This window comes from Bombina bombina, chromosome 8 (genome assembly GCF_027579735.1).
Source record: "Bombina bombina isolate aBomBom1 chromosome 8, aBomBom1.pri, whole genome shotgun sequence".
Classification (NCBI taxonomy): Eukaryota; Metazoa; Chordata; class Amphibia; order Anura; family Bombinatoridae; genus Bombina; species Bombina bombina.
In genome coordinates, this window is record NC_069506.1 from 266723376 (window position 1) to 266748818 (window position 25443).

At 38.3% G+C, this 25443-nt stretch overlaps 1 protein-coding gene across 1 annotated transcript in view; it reads right to left on the bottom strand.

Annotated features, from left to right (window-relative positions):
* SCN2B (sodium voltage-gated channel beta subunit 2) overlaps window positions 1-24471 on the bottom strand; it is an 84313-nt gene extending 59842 nt beyond the window's left edge. Inside the window, exon 1 of the mRNA XM_053691288.1 lies at window positions 24325-24471. Coding sequence (XP_053547263.1) covers window positions 24325-24391 — 67 coding nt within the window. The 5' untranslated portion in view covers window positions 24392-24471. The remainder of the gene's footprint in view (window positions 1-24324) is intronic.
* Between the last annotated feature and the right edge of the window lie 972 nt (window positions 24472-25443).

Sequence of the window (25443 nt, forward strand, 5' to 3'; positions counted from 1 at the left end):
TCAACACACAGCCATTAATTTTCTAAACCGTTGGCAACAAAAGTGAGTACACCCCTAAGTGGAAATGTCTAAATTGGGCCCAATTAACCATTTTCCCTCCCTGGTGTCATGGGACTCGTTAGTATTACAAGGTCTCAGGTGGGAATGGGGAGCAGGTGTGTTAAATTTGGTGTTATCGCTCTCTCACTCTCTCATACTGGTCACTGGAAGTTCCACATGGCAAGGAACTCTCTGAGGATCTGAAAAAAAGTATTGTTGCTCTACATAAAGATGGCCTATGCTATAAGAAGTTTGCCAAAACCCTGAAACTGAGCTGCAGCACGGTGGGCAAGAACCTTACAGCGGTTTCACAGGACAGGTACCACTCAGAACACAGGCCTCGCCATGGTTGACCAAAGAAGTTGAGTGCATGTGCTCAGCATCATATCCAGAGGTTGTCTTTGGGAAATAGACGTATGAGTGCTGCCAGCATTGCTGCAGAGGTTGAAGGGGTGGGGGTTTAGCCTGTCAATGCTCAGACCATACGCCGCACACTGCGTCAAATTGGTCTGCATAGCTGTCATCCCAGAAGGAAGCCTCTTCTAAATATGATGAAGAAGAAAGCCCGCAAACAGTTTGCTGAAGACAAGCAGACGAAGGACATGGATTACTGGAACCATGTCCTGTGGTCCGATGAGACCAAGATAAACTTATTTGGTTCATATGGTGTCAAGCGTGTGTGGCGGCAACCAGGTGAGGAGTACAAAGACAAGTATGTCTTGCCTACAGTCAAGCATGGTGGTGGAAGTGTCATAGTCTGGGCCTGCATGAGTGCTGCAGGCACTGGGGAGCTACAGTTCATTGAGGGAACCATGAATGCCAACATGTACTGTGACATACTGAATCAGAGCATGATCCCCTCCCTTCAGAGACTGGACCGCAGGGCAGTATTCCAACATGATAACGACTCCAAACACACCTCCAAGACGACCACTGCCTTGCTAAAGAAGCTGAGGGTAAAGGCAATGGACTGGCCAAGCATGTCTCCAGACCTAAACCCTATTGAGCATCTGTGGGGCATCCTCTAACAGAAGGTGAGGGAGCGCAAGATCTCTAACATCCACAAGCTCCGTGATTTCATCATAGAAGAGGACTCCTGTGGCAACCTGTGAAGCTCTGGTGAACTCCATGCCCAAGAGGGTTAAGGCAGTGCTGGAAAATAATGGTAGCTATACAAAATATTGACACTTTGGGCCCAATTTGGACATTTCCACTTAGGGGTGTACTCACTTTTATTGCCAACAGTTTAGACGATAATGGCTGTGTGTTGAGTTATTTTGAGGGGACAGCAAATTTACACTGTTATACAGGCTGTACACTCACTACTTTACATTGTAGCAAAGTGTAATTTCTTCAGTGTTATCACATGAAAAGATATAATAAACTATTTACAAAAATGTGAGGGTGTACTCACTTTTGTGGGATACTGTATATATATACACACAGAGTTTTAAAAGCTTTCCCAGTAATATACCTTAAAACATGCAATATAATTTTTATTAATTAACATATTTGAATGTGTTTTGAATAGAAACTTTTGAAATTCCTGTTATTCAAACTATTTAAAAATTTTAATTTTATGTTTATATAGATATATATATATATATATATTTATATATATTAGTTTTTTATATAGGTATAGATATATATATAGATGTATATAACATAATTGTTCAAAATATATCCTTTAATCAGACATCATTTTCTTATTCTTCCTCCATCTGCAACTCACTAGACTTTTTTTTGTATCTGGCATACAATCACATCACGTGCCGTACGGTCTAGTTAGGGACGGACAGAGGTACAATAAGAAAAGGATGTCTGATTAAAGGATATCTTTTGAATGGTGCATAAAAAGGACCCAATAAATGAAGGTTGCACTAAAATATATAAAAAAAAATTAGATTAATATTTGTACATTACCAGAATTTATCATCACTTTGAAATAACTGGACTGTTGAAATTATAAATTATCATAGTTACATTGTGTATAATTGTCATAGTTTCAAAGTGTGATTTGCAATATATTTTAACTTTTTATTTATTGGACATTGTAGAGCAAACTATTTTGGAGTTATATAGCTCCAGCATAATTTTCTTATAAATTTGCAGTAACAAAAAAAAATCCCATTTAGGTTTGTCGAGAGAAAGGCTGTTGAATAAGATAAATGTGTATTGAGACGAAGACAGGTTTTTATTGTGTAAGTTAATTTTTTTTTTTTATAAAACTGGATGAAACGAGTTTTCTTATGGTTTACAATAACCTTGAATTAGAAAATATTGAAAAAACATGGAGTATTTGACACAGCTGTTCTAATGGATTAGAATAGATTGTAACATATTTGTCAGTTCTGATACTGTTTAGCAAAAGAGGATCTGATTTTTCTATTTACTATGCCCAGACCACTAAAGAAGAGCTGGATAAGCTATGTTTAGACCACTGGATTTCAAACCTGTTCTCAGGCTTCCCCAACAGGCCATATTTTCAGGATTACCTTGGATGAGAATAGGTAAAATAACCATGCTTACTAATCAGCTGATTATTTCACTTGTGCTCCAGTTCAGAGAGCCTCAAAATGTGTCCTCTGGACAGGTTTAAAAACCAGTGGTTTAGACTAGGAAAATGCTTTTTCATAATGATTTCTTTTTTCAAACAATGTCAGAATTCTGAACTGTCCCAAATTTTGTGGACTAGTCCCAGCTTTGTTGTCCCTCTCTCTGCACTCCCTTTCCTTTAAGTGCCCTGGTTTCACTGTGGCTGCCTAGCCACGCCCACAGATCACCCAACTACCCATGACATACCAATATTGGGTCTTAGCTATGCCCACACAACACTTAACTGTATCCCAGAATCGCAGGTCTCCCAAACTCAGTCCCCAGCCTTCTGGTCCCAGATACTGTCTGGTGAAAGGGGGTGGTATATAGATAGATAGTTCCAGAGATATTTTAAATTACTTTAAATCCTTTATTAAAGGTACATGAAACCCAAACATTTTTCTTTCATGATTAGGATAGGGCATATAATTTTAAACAACTTTTCATAATACTTCTGTTATCAAATTTGTGTCATTATCTTGGTATCCTTTGTTGAAGGAAAAGCACTGTACTACTGGGAACTAGCTGAACACATTGGGGGAGCCAATGACAATAGGGATATATGTGCAGCCACCAATCAGCAGCTAGTTCCGAGTAGTGCACTGCTACTCCTGAGTCTACCTAGGTATGCTTTTCAACAAGTGATACGAAAAGACCAAAGCAAATTAGATAACAGAAGTAATTTGGAAAGTTGTTTTAAATGGTATGTTCTATTTGAATCATAAGAGAAAAATGTTGAGTTTCATGTCCCTTTAAGGTGCAGAAATGTGTTCTGATGAATATTTCAGTTGGAGGGGGCAACTCAAAGATGCTCAGCTTTTTAGTTTAGATCAGCCCTCCAAAGTTTATAATCTGTCCAAAACTTCCCATGACTGAACTATGGCAGTAATTTACAGGTACTGCTTGTCACCTGAAGCTATTTATGTGTAACAGTGATGTTTCATAACCTTCTAATTAAGAATGAGATGGCACTCTCGCACATTTATTCTACCTCTCCCCATCTGCAACACACAACAAATACTATCTATGGGAAAAATGTAACTGGTTAATTCCTGTCCTTACTCAGAGTATCCATTTGACTTATTCCTAGTTGTGTGTCTATATTCAGGGCTGTGTTGCTGGCATGAACACAAATAATGCCCTATATTGCTCATCATTGTATAAAGAAATATATATTCTGTATTGATTAACAGAACTGAACATCATGGTTTACCAGTCCTGCAAAGAACTAAAAAGTCAAGTGGTTTCTTTGAATTTGAAAAGGTTAAACATAAAACACAATCTTTTTTACTTCACGATTCTGATAGAACTTACAATTTTGAAAAACTTTCCAGCTTTTATTATCAAATTTTCTTCATTTTCTTTTTATACTTTATTGAAAAGCAGGAAGGAAATCTCAGGAGTGTGCACGTGTCTGCAGACCAATATTGCAGTAGTTTTGTAAAATGTTATACATTAGCAAGAACACTCGATGGCAGCGCTATTTTCTGTCTTGTAGTGCTCCAGACAAGTATCTCTTCAACAAAGAATAACAAAAGAATGACGGAAATTTGATAATAGAACTAAATTGGAAACTTTAAAATTGTATTCTCTATCTGAATCATAAATATAACGTGTATTGGTTTAAAAATAATTTAGACTGAATTTATCAGACTAAAAGATTATGCTGATAATTACATTTTATTTCTTTCATGTAAGTGGCAAGAGTCCATGAGCTAGTGACGTATGGGGATATACATTCCTACCAGGAGGGGGTAAAGTTTTCCAAACCTCAAAATGCCTATAAATACACCTCCCACCTCACTCATACCTCAGTTTTACAAACGTTGCCTCCTTGTGGAGGTGGTGAAGCAAGATGTGCTTGATTTTCTTCTGTGAAAGGCGCTTCTAAGCATTTTGAAGCCCAGTTCCTCTCTAAGTACAGTGTTTGTCTGAGGGATGTGAAGGGAGTATTGTCTGATGACACCATGTTTTCACCTATGGGAAATCTATTCTAAGGCTCTCTGTAAATTGGTCGCAGGGATTCATCTGCTGCCTCCCTTTACAGATCGACACTATCTCCTCCACTGCCTGGTCATGCTTGGGAAGCCAGTGCCAAACTGCATCTTTGTCCAGAAGTCTTCTCAGTGGCTGACACACCTCAGGCAAGTGCGGCATGAATTTCACTAGGTACGTGACAAAGCCAATAAAACGCTGTACCGCTTTGGAGTCACCAGGCTGTAGCATGCCCACAATGGCTCTAATCTTATCTGGGTCAGCTTTGAAGCCTTGTGAGGACAGGATATGTCCATGGAAATTAACTTCTTTCACCTTGAACTGCAATTTCTTTATGCTGAGTCTCAGCATCACCTGCCTGCAACGATCCAGTAGCGCTGTTAGTTTCTCATCATGGTCATGCTCAGCTTCTTCTTCTGTATTACCACAGCCAACTATAAGAATGTCATCGGCTATTGGCTCAATTCCGTGGAGCCTACATAATAGTTCAAGCTGCTTTCGCCGATACACCTCCGGTGCTACAGAGACTCAAAATGGCAGTTTCAGCCATCTCTTTCTGCCCCAAGGAGTCCAGAAGGTGGTCATGTAGCTACTCTTTTCATCCAGTTTGCACTGCAAAAAGGCATCTCTCGCATCAACAAGCATAAAAACTCATGCTTTGGGTAGTTTGTGCAAAACGTTGTCAAGTGTTGGCATTAAGTAGTGTGACCGTTTCAGGGCCATGTTCAGAAACTTGGGTTCAATGCAAATTCTGATCTTCTCAGGCTTCCTAATAACTACCATGTTGCTTATCCAATCCGTAGGCTCTGATACTGAAGTAAGATGTCCTTCAGCTTCATACTTATCCAGTTGTGCTTTGACCTGTGGCTTAATGGCTACTGGCACATTGCATGGGGCACATTGTACTGGTGGAATGCTAGGATCAAGTTCAAAATGTACCTCTCCTGGAACAGATACTACTGGGCCATCAAACACATCACTATAGACACTTAGGATTTGCTGTTTTGTCAGTGGCCTAGTCAGGGATTTTGCAGGCTGATTATTGACATTGTGTAGCTCAGTAGGAATAGTGAACCGGCATCAGACCCAGGCGCTCACATGTTAAACCAGACAATAGCGGTTTCTGATTGGCCTCAACAATCTCAAATTCAAGTTTGGGAATACGTTCACGTATGCTGCATTCTGTTTGAAAAAGTCCCACTGAATCCATTAGTTCCCCTGAAGATAACTTCAATTTAGTGCTACTTGGCTGAAGAGGTACCCTAGGTGCCAGTTTCATCTTGTCTTTTAAACTCATGACATCACACGTTGCACCTGAGTCCAGCTGACAGGGTTGGCATATATTATTTAGTCTGAGATTTACAAACCATTTTTGGCCCTTAGATTTTACAGCACCAATGTATTCTTTTGAGTAAACCACCTCAGTGCTATGTAAATGTGCATCCTCAGAATCTGACGTTTGCTCAATTGTGTGCTGCTTCTTTGCTTCCATTCTACTTGACAGACATACTCCAGCAAAATGATTTAGTCTACCACATGCTCTACAGGGGCGCGATCCGATATAGATCGCAGTTTGCGGCGCAAGCGAGGGAACCGGCGTCGCCCGCAGTTTCAGCTCGCAACTCGAGCTATCCTATATAAGTTGCCGTCAGATGCTAACGTGCCGTAAGTCTGACAAACCAGCGATGTCCAGAAATCTGCGTAAGTACAAATTTCTGGCGTCGCCAGTGACTTGCGGCACGTTAGAAACTGCCGGCGCCTATAAAACCTGACTAAAGTCTAAAACACCCGCACTGTCTAACACGCCTCCCTAACATAGCCCGACACGTCTAACCCTCTATCCGCTATCCCCCCCCTCACTATCCTAACAATAAAAAAGCTATTAACCCCTAAACCGCCGCTCCCGTACCCCGCCGCAACCTAATAAAGTTATTAACCCCTAAACCGCCGCTCCCGTACCCCGCCACCAGCTATATTATATCTATAACCCCCTAAAGTGAGCCCCTAACACCGCCGCCATCTATATTAAAATTATTAACCCCCAATGTAAGCCCCTTACACCGCCGCCATCTCTATTAAAATGATTAACCCCTAATTTAATCTACCTACCCCGCCGCCAGCTATATTATCTATGTTAACCCTAAGTATATTATAGTTAATATAGGTATTACATTATATATATTAACTATATTAACCCTAATTATATTAGGGTTAATATAGTTAATATAGTTACTATAGTATTTATATTAACTATATTAACTCTATCTAACCCTAACTAAATTTATATTAAATTAATCTAATTCATTTATAAACTAAAATATTCCTATTTAAATCTAAATACTTACCTATAAAATAAACCCTAAGATAGCTACAATATAATTAATAATTACATTGTAGCTATGTTAGGGTTAATATTTATTTTACAGGTAAATTGTTAATTATTTTAACTAGGTATAATAGATATTAAATAGTTATTAACTATTTAATATCTACCTAGTTAAAATAATTACCCAATTACCTGTAAAATAAATCCTAACCTAAGTTACAAATACACCTACACTATCAATAAATTAAATAAACTACAAACATCTATCTAAAAATACAATTAAATTAATTAAACTAAATTACAAAAAAAAACAAACACTAAATTACAAAAAATAAAAAAAGATTACAAGATTTTTAAGCTAATTACACCTATTCTAAGCCCCCTAATAAAATAATAAACCCCCAAAATAAAAAAAATTCCCTGCCCTATTCTAAATTAAACAAATTTCAGGTGTATTTGTAACTTAGGTTAGGATTTATTTTACAGGTAATTGGGTAATTATTTTAACTAGGTAGATATTAAATAGTTAATAACTATTTAATATCTATTATACCTAGTTAAAATAATTAACAATTTACCTGTAAAATAAATATTAACCCTAACACAGCTACAATGTAATTATTAATTATATTGTAGCTATCTTAGGGTTTATTTTATAGGTAAGTATTTAGATTTAAATAGGAATATTTTAGTTTATAAATGAATTAGATTAATTTAATATAAATTTAGTAAGGGGTGTTAGGGTTAGATAGAGTTAATATAGTTAATATAAATACTATAGTAACTATATTAACTATATTAACCCTAATATAATTAGGGTTAATATAGTTAATATATATAATGTAATACCTATATTAACTATAATATACTTAGGGTTAATATAGATAATATAGCTGGCGGCGAGGTAGGTAGATTAAATAAGGGGTTAATCATTTTAATAGAGATGGCGGCGGTGTAAGGGGCTTACATTAGGGGTTAATAATATTAATATAGCTGGCGGCGGTATAGGGGGATTAGATTAGGGGTTAATAATTTTTATATAGGTGGCGGCGGTGTAAGGGGTCAGATTAGGGGATAGATAAGGTAGATGACAGCGGTGTAAGGGGTTCTAATTAGGGGATAGATAAGGTAGATGGCGGCGGTTTTAGGGGCTCACAGTAGGGGGTTAGTTTATGTAGATGGCGGCGGGGTCCGGGAGCGGCGGTTTAGGGATTAATAACTTTATTAGGGATTTCGGGGGGGGGGATCGCGGTTGACAGGTAGGTAGACATTGCGCATGCGTTAGGTGTTAGGTTTATTTTAGCAGATCGCGGTTGACAGGGAGATAGACATTGCGCATGCGTTAGGTGTTAGGTTTATTTTAGCTGCCAGTTTAGGGAGTTACGGGGCTCCAATAGTCAGCGTAAGGCTTCTTACGGCTGCTTTTTGTGGCGAGGTGAAAATGGAGTAAGTTTTCTCCATTTTCGCCACGTAAGTCCTTACGCTGCATATTGGATACCAAACTGCGCGGGTTTGGTATACCTGCCTATGGCCCAAAAAACTACGGGCGACGGCAGAAATATACGCGCGTAACTTCTAGGTTATGCCGTATATAGGATACCAAATCCGCGCAAATATTGGCGTCGCCGGCTTTTGCGGGCGACGATTTTTATCGGATCGACCCCGTGATTTTACCATAAGCAGGGCACTGTTCTTTCTCTCGTACATGCACACTGCCACAGTACTTGCAGGATGCAAGCTTGCTCATAGGTGAGTTGCGTAGGTGATTTTTGTGCTTTAACTTGTGCTGGTGGTTCTTCAAGCTTAGCTGTTGCTTGGAGGCTGCATTGATACTGTCAGTCTGTTTATCCTGCTCCATAGCTCTCATATGTTTGCCAGTAAGTTCTGCAGTGCAACATATCTCAATTGCTGCTTGTAGGTTTAAATCATGTTCCCTCAATAAGCGGCGGCGTGTGCTTTCACTATTGATACCTAGAACTATTTTGTCATGAATAAGTTCATCTCTCAGAGAGCCATACTCACAGCTTGCAGCTTTTTCTCTTAGCCGTGTGACAAAGTTGTCTATTGCTTCACCTTCTTCTTGCTTGCAGCTGCCAAATATATACCTTTCATATATGACATTTTTAGAAGGTCTGAAAAAAAGCTTCTAATGCATCTAGGATGGCTTTCGTGTCCCTCTTTTGCTCCTCTGTGAGGTTTAAATTATGCTTATAAACATGGTGGCATTCACTGCCCATCACCCTCAGTGTAGCTGCTTGCACTGCTGCAGGCTTCTCATTTAACCCTGTGGCTAGGGAGTAATCCTCAAACTCGGTTCTGAAGTTGTCCCAGTTACTGCTGCAATTCCTACTCACCCTCATTGCCTCAGGCACTGGAATGATGTTAGCAGCTGCCATGGTGCTGGTTTTCAGCTATGTTTGGCACTTTATATTTTAAAGTTTATAATGTATATTGCATATATTTGCCATGAGTCAGGTCTGTGTATCTCCCTTTGCAGTCTAACAGTTTCAGCAGGGAAATTATGTTTATGGGAGATTTTAGGTATTTTTTTCTTACCTGGTGTTCCAGTTAGTTGTAACTTGGAGTCTGTTTTTTCAAAATTTTCATGGGCTAATAGGCTTGCGATGACGCAAAATGCTACTCTTTATTCTGTAATTTTTGGCGCAAATTTTTTTACCACAAAATTTTGCCTGTTATGATGCGAGTTGCGTCATTTCATTTGTTAGCTTTGGCAGGAAAAAGTTTTTTCCTCTGCATTTGCATCATTTTTGGCGCAAAATTTGTTATACTAAGTCTCTCCCTCTTCTGCTCACTGTTCTCATTTGTTTATAGAGGGCTATGATGTTTGCTTTGGATTTTATTTGTAAAAGAATTTTATCATAAGCATTTTTTTCCCATTCCAGAAACTGCTATTTTGAGGAAATTGGATATTTTGTTTAAATGTTATTTTTTCTTTTTTGTTACATTTTGCAAGATGTCTGAAACTGATCCTCCCTCTGATGTTACTGTAGGAACTAAGCTGCCTGAACACAATTCTACCAAAGCTAAGTGTATTTGTTGTAAATTAGCTGATCTTACTTCTTCAGCTCAAATATGTGGCACTTGTTATGATAAATTATTACATGCTGATAATGTTTCTACAAGTACAAATACATCTACTGTTACTCCTTCACAGTCTAATGTACATGGTATTCCTGCAGATGTGAAAAGTTATATTGCTGCAGCCATAGAGAAGCCAATGGGGTTCATTTATCAAGCTCCGGATGGAGCTTGAGGGCCCGTGTTTCTGGTGAGCCTGCAGGCTCGCCAGAAACAGCAGTTATAAAGCAGCGGTCTAAAGACCACTGCTCCATGACCCTGTCCGCCTGCTCTGAGCATGTGGACACACATCGCCGAAAATCAACCCAATCGAGTACGATCGGGTTGATTGACAGCCTCATGCTGGCGGCCGATTGGCCGCAAATCTGCAGGGGGCGGCGTTACACCAGCAGCTCAGTGAGCTGCTGGTGCAATGCTGAATACGGAGAGCGTATTGCTCTCCGCATTCAGTGAGGTCTGTCGGACCTGATCTACACTGTCGGATCAGGTCTGACAGACCTTTGTTAAATAGGCCTCTATGACTGCTATTCCGCCTTCAAATAAACGTTAAAGGTCTTTTCAAACTTCTCATAAATCTGATGAAATTTGTATTGATACTGAAGTATCTTCTGCTGATGAGGATTTCTCTGGCTCAGAGGATCCTGCTTCAGATACTGAAATTGACATATCTACTTTTCTTTTTAAGATTGAATATATTCGTTCTTTATTAAAGGAAGTATTGTTTACTTTGGGTATTGAGGAGTCTAGTCCTCTTGCTAACAAAACTAGCAAACGTTTGAATTCTATTGAAGTTTTTCCTATTCCAGCTGCGACTTTTCCATACCGCAGATCCCCCTACGCAATTTGCGTATCCTATCTTTTCAATGGGATCTTCCTAACGCCGGTATTTAGAGTCTTGGCTGAAGTGAGCGTTAAAAATCTACCGACAAAACTCCAGCCGCAGAGAAAAGTCAGTAGTTAAGAGCTTTCTGGGCTAACGCCGGTTCATAAAGCTCTTAACTACTGTGCTCTAAAGTACACTAACACCCATAAACTACCTATGTACTCCTAAACTGAGGTCCCTCCACATCGCCGCCACTCGATTACATTTTTGTAACCCCTAATCTGCCGACCGCACACCGCCTCCACCTACGTTATACTTATGTACCCCTAATCTGCTGCTCCTAACACTGCCGACCCCTATATTATATTTATTAACCCCTAATCTGCCCCCCACAACGTCGCCGCCAGCTACCTACAATAATTAACCCCTAATCTGCCGACCGGACCTCACCGCTACTATAATAAAGTTATTAACCCCTAATCCGCCTCACTCCCGCCTCAATAACCCTATAAGAAATAGTATTAACCCCTAATCTGCCCTCCCTAACATCGCCGACACCCTACTTCAATTATTAACCCCTAATCTGCCGACCGGACCTCACCGCTACTCTAATAAATGTATTAACCCCTAAAGCTAAGTCTAACCCTAACACTAACACCCCCCTAAGTTAAATATAATTTAAATCTAACGAAAAAAATGAACTCTTTTAAATAAATTATTCCTATTTAAAGATAAATACTTACCTGTAAAATAAACCCTAATATAGCTACAATATAACTAATAATTATATTGTAGCTATTTTAGGATTAATATTTATTTTACAGGCAACTTTGTAATTATTTTAACCAGGTACAATAGCTATTAAATAGTTAATAACTATTTAATAGCTACCTAGTTAAAATAATTACAAAATTACCTGTAAAATAAATCCTAACCTAAGTTACAATTAAACCTAACACTACACTATCAATAAATTACTTAAATAAAATGCCTACAATTATCTACAATCAGATTGTACAATCTACAATCAGATTGAGCTCGCATTCTATTGGCTGTTCCGATCAGCCAATAGAATGCGAGCTCAATCTGATTGGCTGATCCAATCAGCCAATCGGATTGAACTTGAATCTGATTGGCTGATTCCATCAGCCAATCAGAATTTTCCTACCTTAAATCCGATTGGCTGATAGAATCCTATCAGCCAATCGGAATTTGAGGGACGCCATCTTGGATGACGTCCCTTAAAGGAACCTTCATTCTTCAGTTGGACGTCGAACGAAGAGGATGGATCCGTGCCGGAGGTCTTCAAGATCAGCCGCTCGTCATCGGATGGAAGAACATAGAAGATGCCGCCTGGATGAAGATGTTTTCTGGTACGGATGTCCTCTTCTGCCCGGATAGGATGAAGATTTCTGCCCGAAGATGGACTTCTTCATTTGCCGCTTGGATCAAGACTTCAGCCGGAGGATGGACGTCACTCTTCAGCCCCCGCTTGGGCTTGGATGAAGACATCGGAGGCTCTTCTGGACCGATCGGTGAACCCGGTGTGGTGAAGACAAGGTAGGGAGATCTTCAGGGGCTTAGTGTTAGGTTTATTTAAGGGGGGTTTGGGTTAGATTAGGGGTATGTGGGTGGTGGGTTGTAATGTTGGGGGGGTATTGTATGTTTTTTTTTTACAGGCAAAAGAGCTGAATTCTTTGGGGCATGCCCCGCAAATGGCCCTTTTAAGGGCTGGTAAGGTAAAAGAGCTTTTCTAATTTAATTTTAGAATAGGGTAGGGCATTTTTTTTATTTTGGGGGGCTTTGTTATTTTATTTGGGGGTTTAGAGTAGGTGTAATTAGTTTAAAATTGTTGTAATATTTTTCTAATGTTTGTAAATATTTTTTTATTTTTTGTAACTTAGTTCTTTTTTATTTTTTGTACTTTAGTTAGTTTATTTAATTGTATTTATTTGTAGGTATTGTATTTAATTAATTTATTGATAGTGTAGTGTTAGGTTTAATTGTAGATAATTGTAGGTATTTTATGTAATTAATTTATTGATAGTGTAGTGTTAGGTTTAATTGTAACTTAGGTTAGGATTTATTTTACAGGTAATTTTGTAATTATTTTAACTAGGTAACTATTAAATAGTTATTAACTATTTAATAGCTATTGTACCTGGTTAAAATAAATACAAAGTTGCCTGTAAAATAAATATTAATCCTAAAATAGCTACAATATAATTATAATTTATATTGTAGCTATATTAGGGTTTATTTTACAGGTAAGTATTTAGATTTAAATAGGAATAATTTATTTAATAAGAGTTAATTTATTTAGTTAGATTTAAATTATATTTAATTTAGGGGGGTGTTAGTGTTTGGGTTAGACTTAGCTTTAGGGGTTAATAAATTTAATAGAGTAGCGGTGAGGTCCGGTCAGCAGATTAGGGGTTAATACTTGAAGTTAGGTGTTGGTGATGTTAGGGAGGGCAGATTAGGGGTTAATACTATTTATTATAGGGTTAGTGAGGCGGGAGTGAGGTGGATTAGGGGTTAATACATTTATTATAGTAACGGTGAGGTCCGGTCGGCAGATTAGGGGTTAATAATTGTAGGTAGGTGGCGGCGACATTGGGGGCGGCAGATTAGGGGTTAATAAATATAATATAGGGGTCGGCGGGGGTTAGGGGCAGCAGATTAGGGGTACATAGCTATAACGTAGGTTGCGGCGGTGTACGGAGCGGCAGATTAGGGGTTAATAATAATATGCAGGGGTCAGCGATAGCGGGGGCGGCAGATTAGAGGTTAATAAGTGTAAGGTTTGGGGTGTTTAGACTTGGGGTACATGTTAGGGTGTTAGGTGCAGACTTAGGAAGAGTTTCCCCATAGGAAACAATGGGGCCGCGTTAGGAGCTGAACGCTGCTTTTTTGCAGGTGTTAGGTTTTTTTTCAGCTCAAACTGCCCCATTGTTTTCTATGGGGGAATTGTTGCACAAGCACGTTTTTGAAGCTGGCCGCGTCCGTAAGCACCGCCGGTATTGAGAGTTGCAGTGGCGGTAAATATGCTATACGCTCCTTTTTTGGAGCCTAACGCAGCCATTCTGTGAACTCTAAATACCAGCGGTATTTAAAAGGTGCGGCCAGAAAAAAGCATGCATAGCTAACGCACCCCTTCTAACGCAAAACTCTAAATCTAGGCGTATGTCTTTAGCTATTTTTACTAGAAGAGCTTTATGGCTTAAATCTTGGAATGCTAATATGGTGTCTAAATCTAGATTTCTATCTCTATCGTTTCAGGGTAATAATTTATTTGGTTCTCAATTGGATTCTATTATCTCCACTATCACTGGGGGAAAGTGAGTTTTTCTGCCCCAAGATAAGAAATCTAAGGGTAAGTTTAAAGCTCCCAATCATTTTTGTTCCTTTCGTCAGAATAGAGAACAAAAGACCTCTCCTTCCCCTAAGGCCTCTGGCTCTAATTGGAGACCATCTCTGAATTGGAATAAATCCAAGCCTTATAAGAAACCAAATCCAGCCCCTAAAACTGCATGAAGGTGCAGCCCTCAAACCAGTTCAACTGGTGGGGGGCAGATTGAAATTATTTCAAGACATTTGGACAGATTATGTTCAAAATCAGTGGATTCACGATATTGTTTTTCAAGGCTATCGAAAAGATTTCAGAATAAGAACTCCCATGAGAAGATTCTTTCTTTCTCATGTTCCAACAAACCCTGTGAAGGCTCAGACTTTTCGGAAGTGTGTTTCAGACCTAGAACTTTCAGGGGTGATTGTTCCAGTTCCTCAGGTGATTGTTACAGTTCCTCAGCAGGAACAGGGTTTGGTTTTTATTCAAATCTGTTCATTGTCCCAAAGAAAGAAGATTCGTTCAGACCAATTCTGGATCTGAAAATTTGAAATCGTTTTGTAAGAGTCACAACTTTCAAGATGGTAACTATAAGGACTAGTCTGCCTTTTGTTCAGCAAGGTCATTTCATGTCCACAATAGACTTACAGGACGCTTATCTTCACATTCCAATTCATCCAGACCACTTTCGTTTTCTGAGATTCTCTTTTCTAGACAAGCATTACCAATTTGTTGCTCTTCCATTTGGCCTAGCGACAGCTCCAAGAATCTTCTCAAAGGTTCTCTGTGCCCTTCTATCTGTAATCAGAGAGCAGAGTATTGCAGTGTTTCCTTATTTGGACGATATCTTGGTACTAGCTCAATCTTTTCATTTAGCAGAATCTCACACAAAACAACTAGTGTTGTTTCTTCAAAGACATGGTTGGAGGATCAAAATCCTCAGACAAGGGTCACCTTTTTAGGTTTTCAGATAGATTCAGTGTCCATGACTCTTTCTCTGACAGACAAGAGACGAATGAAGTTGGTTTTAGCTTCTCTAAACCTTGAGTCTATATCATTCCCTTCAGTGACTATTGCATGTAAGTTTTAGGTCTCATGACTGCAGCATCGGACGCAATCCCCTTTGCTCGTTTTCATATGAGGCCTCTACAGCTTTGCATGTTGCACCAGTGGTGCAGTGATTATACTCAGATATCACAACTGATATACTTAAATCCCAACACTCAACTCTCTCTGACTTGGTGGTTAGACCATCACCTTATTGTTCAACAGATGCAAGTCTTACAGGTTGGGGAGCTGTCTGGGGTCTCTAACAGCACAAGGGGTTTGGTATCCTCAAGATGCGAGGTTACCAATCAATATTTTAGAACTCTGTGCTATTTTCAAAGCTCTTCAGCTTTGGCCTCTGTTACTTTACATTCGTTTTCAGACAGACAATATCACAACAGTGGCATATGTCAATCATCGAGGAGGGACTTTCTTGGGCGGAATTCAACTCTTATCAAATTTCTGCGATTCATATCCCAGGTGTAGATAATTGTGAAGTGGATTATCTCAGCCGTCAGACTGTGTTTTTTCATCTTGTACAGATGTGGGATCTTCCAGAAATAGATCTGATGGCCTCTCGTCTAAACAAGAAGCTTCCCAGGTACCTTTCCAGGTCCAAGGATCATCAGGCGGAGATAGTGGATGCTTTAGCAGTTCCTTGGTTTTACCAACCTGCTTACATTTTTCCGCCTCTGGTTCTTCTTCCAAGGGTGATCTCCAAGATCATAATGGAACAATCTTATGTGTTTCTGATAGCACCCGCATGGCCTCACAGGTTTTGGTATGCGGATCTTGTCTGGATGTCCAGTTGCCAGCCTCGGTCACTCCCTTTAAGGCCAGACCTTCTGTCTCAAGGACAGTTTTTCCATCAGGATCTCAAATCTCTAAATTTGAAGGCATGGAAATTGAACGCTTAGGGGCATATGTATCAAGCTCCGAATGGAGCTTGATGCCCCATGTTTCTGGCGAGCCTGCAGACTCGCCAGAAACAGCAGTTATGAAGCAGCGGTCACAAATACCGCTGCTCAATAACCTGTCCGCCTGCTCTGAGCAGGCGGACAGACATCGCTGGAAATCAACCCGATCCAGTACGATCAGGTTGATTGACACCCCCCTGCTGGTGGCCTATTGGCCGCGAGTCTGCAGGGGGCGGCGTTGCACCAGCAACTCTTGTGAGCTGCTGGTGCAATGCTGAATACGGCGAGCGTATTGCTCGCCGTATTCAGCGAGGTCTGTCGGACCTGATCCGCAATGTCGGATCAGGTCCGACAGACCTTGATAAATATGGGCCTTAGTGCTTAGTCATAGAGGTTTCTCTGACTCAGTAATTAGCACTATGATACAGGCTTGTAAGTCTGTTTCAAGGAAGATTTATCATCGGGTTTGGAAAACATATATTTCATGGTGTTCTAACCATGATTATTCTTGGCATTCTTTCAGAATTCCTAGGATTTTACAGTTTCTTCAGGATGGTTTAAATAAAGGGTTGTCTGCAAATACTTTGAAAGGACACATTCTTGCTCTTTCTATCTTTTTTCATAGAAAGATTGCTAAGCTTCCTGATATTCACTGTTTTGTTCAGGCTTTGACTCTTATCAAACCTGTTATTAAATCTATTTCTCCTCCTTGGAGTCTAAATTTGGTATTGAAGATTTTACAGGCTTCTCCTTTTGAACCCATGCATTCTCTGGATATTAAATTACTTTCTTAGAAAGTGTTATTTCTTGTGGCTATCTCGTCTGCTAGAAGAGTTTCTGAATTGTCTGCTCTCTCTTGTGAGTCTCCTTAAAAGATTTTCCATCAAGATAAAGCTGTTTTGCGGACGTCGTTTAAATTTTTGCCTAAAGTTGTGAATTCTAACAACATTAATAGGGAAATCGTTATTCCTTCTTTGTTTCCTAATCCTAAGAATACTCTTAAAAGGTCTTTACATTATTTGGATGTGGTAAGTGCTTTGAAATATTATGTTGAGGCTACTAAAGATTTCAGAAAGACTTCTAGTCTATTTGTTATTTTTTCTGGTTCCATAAAAGGTCAGAAAGCCTCTGCCATTTTTCTGGCATCTTGGTTGAAACTTTTCATTCACAAAGCTCAGAGAATTACAGCTCATTCTACTAGATCAGTTGCCACTTCTTGGGCTTTCAAGAATGAAGCTTCAGTTAATCAAATTTGCAAAGCAGCAACTTGGTCTTCTTTGCATACATTTACTAAATTTTACCATTTTGATGTGTTTGATTCTTCAGAAGCAGCCTTTGGTAGAAAGGTTCTTCAGGCAGCTGTCTCAGTTTGATTCTAGTGCCTTTAATTTGAGTTTTTTTACATTTTTAAGAAAACGTAATAATTTTTTTGGATTTAATTTCTCAGCGGATATAGCTGTTTTTATTTTATCCCTCCCTCTCTAGTGACTTGTGAACTTCCACATCTTGGGTATTATATCCCATACGTCACTAGCTCATGGACTCTTGCCAATTACATGAAAGAAAACATAATTTATGAAAGAACTTACCTGATAAATTAATTTATTTCATAGTGGCAAGAGTCCATGAGACCCACCCTATTTTTGTGGTTATGATTTTTTTGGTATAAAGCACATTATTTTTCCAGTTCCTCTTTTTGTATGCTTTTTACTCCTTTTTTTACACCTCATTACTTGGCTATATGTTAAACTGAGATATGAGTGAGGTGGGAGGTGTATTTATAGCATTTTGAGGTTTGGGAATCTTTGCCCCCTCCTGGTAGGAATGTATATCCCCATACGTCACTAGCTCTTGGACTCTTGCCACTATGAAAGAAATGAATTTATCAGGTAAGTTCTTACATAAATTATGTCTTGTCTTTAAATCTGAGCAAAAAAAGCAGGAGGGGAAAAATAAGTAACTTGCTTTTCAAAGCAATTTAAAAGGACAGCAAACTTAAAGGGACATTATACTGTAAAACTAATTTTACCTTTTTAATGTGTTTCCATGGCTTCTTATACCAGCTGCAGAGTATAACATGTTTGAGAAATTGATTATTTATGTTTAGTTTTGTATTTGAAATAGCTGTTTTTGTTCTTTGAAACCACAACCAATCAAAATGTGTTGAGCTTGCAGGTAAATCAGATATTCTTAGTTGATCTTTTTCTGTACACAAAATTGGTTCTTTATATAAGCCCTGAAAACCAAAGCCCAATACATAGAACAATTGAAATTTAACATTTTATTGCTTATCTCTTCTACCTCATACTGGGAGTGTAATTTCTTCTCCTGCTATGTTTACACAGGTTTCCTTTAACCTATACTTAAAGGGCCATAATACCCAAATGTTTAAACACTTGAAAGTTATGCAGTATAGCTGTAAAAAGCTGACTAGAAAATATCACCTGAACATCTCTATGTAAAATAGAAAGATATTTTACCTCAAAAATTTCTCAGTAGCGACATCTCATTGTAAAGGAGTTCTAAGCAACAAATCAGTATGTCTGTCCCAGGACAGAGCTTTCGTGCACACTCATCTTATTTCCCTATTCAGTGTAAGGAAGTTTACAATGAAATCTCATGAGAGTTAAGTCAAATCTCATGAGATCACAGTAAAAGAGTTCATGACCTCAGCACTGTTGATGCTGATTGGCTGCTGTTCATTTCTTCATTTTTTTTTTACCTGCAGCTGAGCAGCAGTTGAGTATAACTTTTTACACAGAACTTACTCTGCTGAGCTGAGAAAATTGTGAGGTAAAATATCTTCCTTTTTTTACATAGAGATGCTCAGGTGATATTTTCCTGTCAGCTTTTTACAGTTATACTGCAACAGTTTCAAGTGATTTAGCATATGAGTATTATGTCCATTTAAGTAAAGAAACTTTTAGAATAGATAGGGATACCACAGAAACCAACAGTCATTTCAAATGGAAAAATAAAGTAAAAGGAGCTATTTGTGAACAATTAAAACACTCCAGCAGGTAAAATGGATCATTGTACACAAATTACAGTGGAGACAAATTTAGGGTAAACTTTCCCTTTAAGGAAGCAGCAGATGAGTTCACTGTATTTAAAGCTAATGCAGAAGCAACCATTAAAAAGGGCTGCACTCTCTTTCCACCATCACTTTAAGGTTGATTTCATCTAAAGCCTCTTGTTATCATAGCTTTTCTGTAGCCATTTACTGCAGTAATGACATTTTCAGTATGGATGGAGGTTTCAACAGGAAAAATCTGCTATTTAAAACATTAAAATAAAGGTAAATGAACTAATTGTAAACAAAGTTATACACTCAATTAGATAAAAAGGATAATTGGACACATATTAAAGGAGCTAAAAGTTTTCAGTACATTGTCCTTTTAACACCACAGTTAATATAAAAAAATGGAAAATGAATGTGATTTGTTAAAGGCGCACTGAACCCAATTTTTTTCTTTCGTGATTTAGACAGAGCGTGCAATTTTAAGCAACTTTCTAATTTACTCCTATTATCAATTTTTTTTCGTTCTCTTGCTATCTTTATTTGAAAAAAGAAGGCATTTAAGCTAAGGAGCCAGCCAATTTTTGGTTCAGACCCTGGACATCACACTTATTGGGGGGTAAATGTATCCACCAATCAGCACGAACAACCCAGGTTGTTCACCAAAAATGGGCCGGCATCTAATACTTACATTCTTGCTTTTCAAATAAAGAAACCAAGAGAATTAAGAAAATTTGATAATAGGAGTAAATTAGAAAGTTGCATGCTCTATCTGAATCACAAAAGAAAAAAATTGGGTTCAGTGTCCCTTTAAGTTGCTCAAAGCAGAATATGTAACAATGTATTAAGAAATAAATAAATATATACAGGTATACATATATATATATATATATATATATATATATATATATATATATATATATAAATAGACAACAGAAGAGGGAAGGGTGCACCGACAAAAGGATCCTGGTGTAGTATGTTAAGAGCCCACAGTCATAAATCAAAACATAAGCCAAATTTGCACTCACTTGTAACAACCTCAACACTATACAATGAAAGCAGGGAGGCTTTTCACAGCCAGTCAAATCCTCTTTGTCCAGTTCCTTTATGTCTCTCCCAACAGAAGATGAACAGCTGTCCCACCCTATAAAGCACTGCAATCGGCAGTCACACGGGAAGACTTCTTGCTCATCTTTTGGCGCCAAATAACGGTTCATCTTCTGTTGGGAGAGACATAAAGGAACTGGACAAAGAGGATTTCACTGGCTGTGAAAAGTGTTGAGGTTGTTACAAGTGAGTGCAAATTTGGCTTATGTTTTGATTTATGACTGTGGATTCTTAACATACTACACCAGGGATTTCCTTCCTTTGGATACTCTCTGTATTTGGGGATTAGGCTGGAAACCTTGTGGAAATCCAGCGAGTGTGGTCATATATATATATATATATACAGTATATATATATATATATATATATATATATATATATATATATATATATATATATATATATATATATATATATATATATTAATAAATATTTTGTGAATATAGTGTTTTTATTTTGACAGGTTTATATTTTCAGTATTATGGGTAACAAGTGAATATAGTGAAAATTAATATTATGCATCACACCCCTCCTCAAGGAACGGGGGAGGCTTGATAATGGTTTGTACAAAAGTTTTATTTTTTTACATATTTTATTGAACATTTTATTATTTTCTTCAATTCCTGTAAAGGGGTTAAATACACAATTATACCGTGCTCCTCTGGGATATAGCTACTGGCCATATACTGGACATATACTGGCCAAATACCCAATCAACATAAATTTCAGCCTCATGACTAAGGGCCTATTGCAGGCCTGAACCTTTGTATTTTTCTTTGGACCCTACTATGAGATAATAAAGGTCCTTTTAAAATTTAGAGGCTGTAATTTATGTTGATTGGACATATACTCGTTTGCAACAGGATGGGGGTGTTCCTGGAAAGCAAATGTTGTAGCATTTTCCTGTTACTCTAGAATGTCTCTTTATGCTTTCTGATAAGAAAATATTATGAACATTTATATAAAAGCGATATAAAACCCCCAAAACATATTTTGTAATTCAGACAGAACATAACCATTTTTAAAAAAGTTTCTAGTTTACTTATCAAATTTGCTTTGTTCTCATGATATTCTTTGTTGAAGAGATACCATCATCTGGAGCGCTATATGGCAGGAAATAGTGCTGCCACCTAGTGCTTCAGATATGGTCCGGCTCCTAAGCATATGTCCCTGCTTTCCAACAAAAGATATCAAGAGAACGAAGACAAATTGATCATAAAAGTAGAATAGGATGTTTAAAATGACATGCTCTATCTGAATCATGAAATTAAAAAAATGGGGTTTCTTATCCCTTTAAGCAGCACTTTCCTGATTGTTTCTGGATCTGTAAAAGTGGGGAGAATATTAAACAAGTTAAATAAAATATGAAGAATTGTTTTTATATAACAAACAACATACTTTGTATTAGAAAAAAAACTAAGTATATTCAGTCTTTTTGAATAGGTATCGCCAAGGGCATCTTAGCCTGAGAGACTGTCCTTCTGTGCATATTGTTTCAAAATATTAATAATAAATGAAGTGCAGAACGCTGACCATTTTAAATTGTAGGAAAATATTGATCTACATTGCAAAAGAAGTTGAACTTATTTTTTGATGTCAGTGTTTGTAAATATGTGTGTATAAATATAAACTGTAGAATCTATGTGTGTGTGTGTGTGTGTGTGTGAGAGTGTGATAATGTGTATTTGGTGTGAGTGAGTATGTGTGTGTGTGAGAGTGAGTGTAAGAGTTTTTGTGTGATATATGTAGTGTGAGTGTAACAGTGTGTGTGAGTGAGTGTAAGAGTGTGTGTGTGGTGTATGTAGTTAGTGTGAGTGAGTGGAAGTGTTTCTGTGTGTGAATGTGTTATGTATGTAGTGTGAGTATGAGTGTGTGTGTGGTGTATGTAGTGTGAGTATAAGAGTGTGTGGTTGTGTGTGTTGTATGTAGAGTGAGTGTAAGAGTGTGTGTATATGTGTGTGGTGTATAAAGTGTGTAGCGTGAGTGTAAGAGTGTGTGGTGTATGTACTGTGAATGTAAGAGTGTGTGTGCGTTTAAGAGTGTGTATGGTGCGTGTTGTGTGTATGTTATAGAGTGTAACTGTGTGAGTGTAAGAGTGTGAAAGTGGTGTCTATGTGTGACAACCTTAACAAGAAGTGTGAGTGTAAGAGTGTGTGTGTGGTGTATGTAGTTTGAGTGTAAGAGTGTGTGAGTGAGTGTATGAGTTTTTGTGTGGTGTATGTAGTGTGAGTAACAGTGAGTGTGTGGTGTATGTAGTGTGAGTGTAAGTGTGTGTGTTGGTGTAAGGGTATGTATGTAGTGTATAGTGTGTGTGAGTGCAAGTGTGAGTGTGTAGTGTATGTAGTGTGAGTGTAAGAGTGTGAGTAAGTGTATGAGTCTGTGTAGGGTGTATGTAGTGTGAGTGTAAGAGTGTGATTAAGTGTATGAGTCTGTGTAGGGTGTATGTAGTGTGAGTGTAACTTGTAAGAGTGTGCATGTGAGTGAAAATGTATGTGTGTAGTGCAAGTGTGTGTGTGTGTGCATGTGAGTGTATGTGTATAGTGTGCGTGAGTGAGTGCAAGTGCATGTGCATATTGTATGTAGTGTGAGTGTAAGATTGCGAAGTGTATGAGTGTGTGATGTAGTGTAGGAGTGTTGCTCTATATAACTAAATCATATAACTCTTGTGATGAGAGTGGGAAGTGACGTCATCAGATGGGGGCGTGGTTTAGGTCCGTTATTGTCTATGTTGCAGTTACTAAGTTAGATGTGTTGCACAAGCTGTATACTTCTATGCTCTGCAATAAAATAGTGTTGTACCTTCTATGCTGTGTCCTGCATCTCATGACAACTCTTTTTTATAACTTCCCTTCCCTCTAATGCTTTGGGGCCTATCTATCAAGCTCAGAATGGAGCTTGATGGCCCGTGTTTATGGCGAGCCTGCAGGCTCGCCAGAAACAGCAGTTATGAAGCAGCGGTCACAAAGACCGCTGCTCCATAACCCTGTCCGCCTGCTCTGAGGAGGCGGACAGGAATCGCCGAAATGCAACCCGATCGAGTACGATTGGGTTGATTGACACCCCCTACTGGTGGCCCATTGGCCGCTAGTCTGCAGGGGGCAGCGTTGCACCAGCAGCTCACAAGAGCTGCTGGTGCAATGCTGAATACGGAGAGCGTATTGCTCTCCGCATTCAGCGATGTCTGTCAGACCTGATCCACACTGTCGGATCAGGTCCGACAGACATTTGTTAAATAGGCCTCTTTGTCTTGCTTCCTATAACATCTCCTTATCACTTCTCCTGTTGCTCTAAAAAATCAATATAACTCCTCATATTTCACCATTAGCATCTCCCTACAACTCTTCCTATTTCTTTATATAACCCCCCTTTATAATGTCTTCAGTTGCAGCATGTAATTCCTCTCTCTTCTTTGTGTGTGTAGTATATATACACTAAATGGTATTAACTTTTCAAATTTAACCAGTACCTCAGTGGATGTATATGTATTGAGTGTGTGTGGTTCGGTTTGTGTGTGAGTGTGTGTGTTTGTGTGTGAGCGTGAGCATATTTTAAATGTGTGTGTGTGTGTGTATATATATATATATATATATATATATATATATATATATATATATATATATATATATATATATATATATATAAATCAAACTCCTCCCATTGCTCTATATAAACTGTTCCATATAATCCATTCCCTGCAGATGTAGTCAGTGAGATATAGATAGATATAATTATTATTATAATGAGGTCACATCATTTTTAGAACAAGGTCCTATAATAGTGACAGGGAACAGAGTATTTTCCTAATAATAACAGAAAATTTATTGCATTGAGACCTCAAGAGGAATCTTTGTTACTGGTACAGAAATGGCAAAATGTATTATGAAGACTATAGAGAATGGAGCCTTTTATAGGGACATTGGAAAAATGCACATATAGGGCTTTATTGGGAATAAAACAATTTAACCCTTTTTGCTGGTAACCTGCTGTGCAAGCAACCCTGTGACTTACCCAGGAGGGAGAGTGTCAGTGCCAGCATGGGTGGCCCGAACAGTGCTAGGTGCTCTCTGGTACCCATGGCCTGGGGGGTGCAGGGCTCCGGCTTCTGTCCTGTTTGTGCCTATGTATATATATATATAGAATGGGATTCCCCCTTACTGGTGCAGCTGGAATAACGGTAAACCAATATGGCTGGGTGTGTGCTGCAGCACATATGGGAGGGGGGGAGTAGGACTTGTATTTTTATGGTTTGTGTATTTTATTAAAGGATGCGGGAGGGCCAGAAAAAAACCAAAATCGTTATCAGTTCACAATTTCTCCTCATAAGACCCTAAACCTTTTAATCCCAGTAACAATGATCTCTTGGTTTATTACTAGCTTGTTTTATATGCCTGCTGGAATTAAGGTGATTTAGATGGAAAAAAAACATTGGAGCTTAATCCTAAAGGAGGTCACAGCTCACAATTGCAAAATGATGGGGAAAAAAAGAGTTAATCTGCAAACATCTAAAACACTTTAATGTGATTCTCTGTGACGTGTATTGTTTGGGCATAATCTGAATAGGTGTTTTAATAATCGTAAATGTTGTTGTAGTTTAATAAAAACCCCAACAGCAATTTGGCCAAGGTTAAATGAAAAGTAGTTAAAGGGAAATAGATACAGAACAATCAGTTGAATATATCAAAATACATATTTTCAAATCTGAATGTAAATTTGATAAGAGACACCTGATTAAATAACTCAGGATTAAATAATATCACAGAAGCAAATGATAATTCACATTTGGCAGATATTCTTTAAATTAATAGTTGTCTTTTTTTCCTTTTTTGTTTTAAGATTAGTTCATAAATTAACAAATAAATCACACAGCAGAATCCAATACAATTGCTTACAGAACTGTACAGAATATAAAGAGGCAGGTGCTCACAAACAGTGGAACATAGTATACAGACTAAAGCAGATAAAACAGATGCAAACAGACTGACACAGAGAGGGCACACACAGATTTAGATGGAGTGTACAGACGGGCAGAGACCAGCAGACAAAGGCACACACACAGACTGGTATTAGAGTATACAGACACAGGCACACACAGACTGGCATTAGAGTATACAGACATGGACAGTGGCA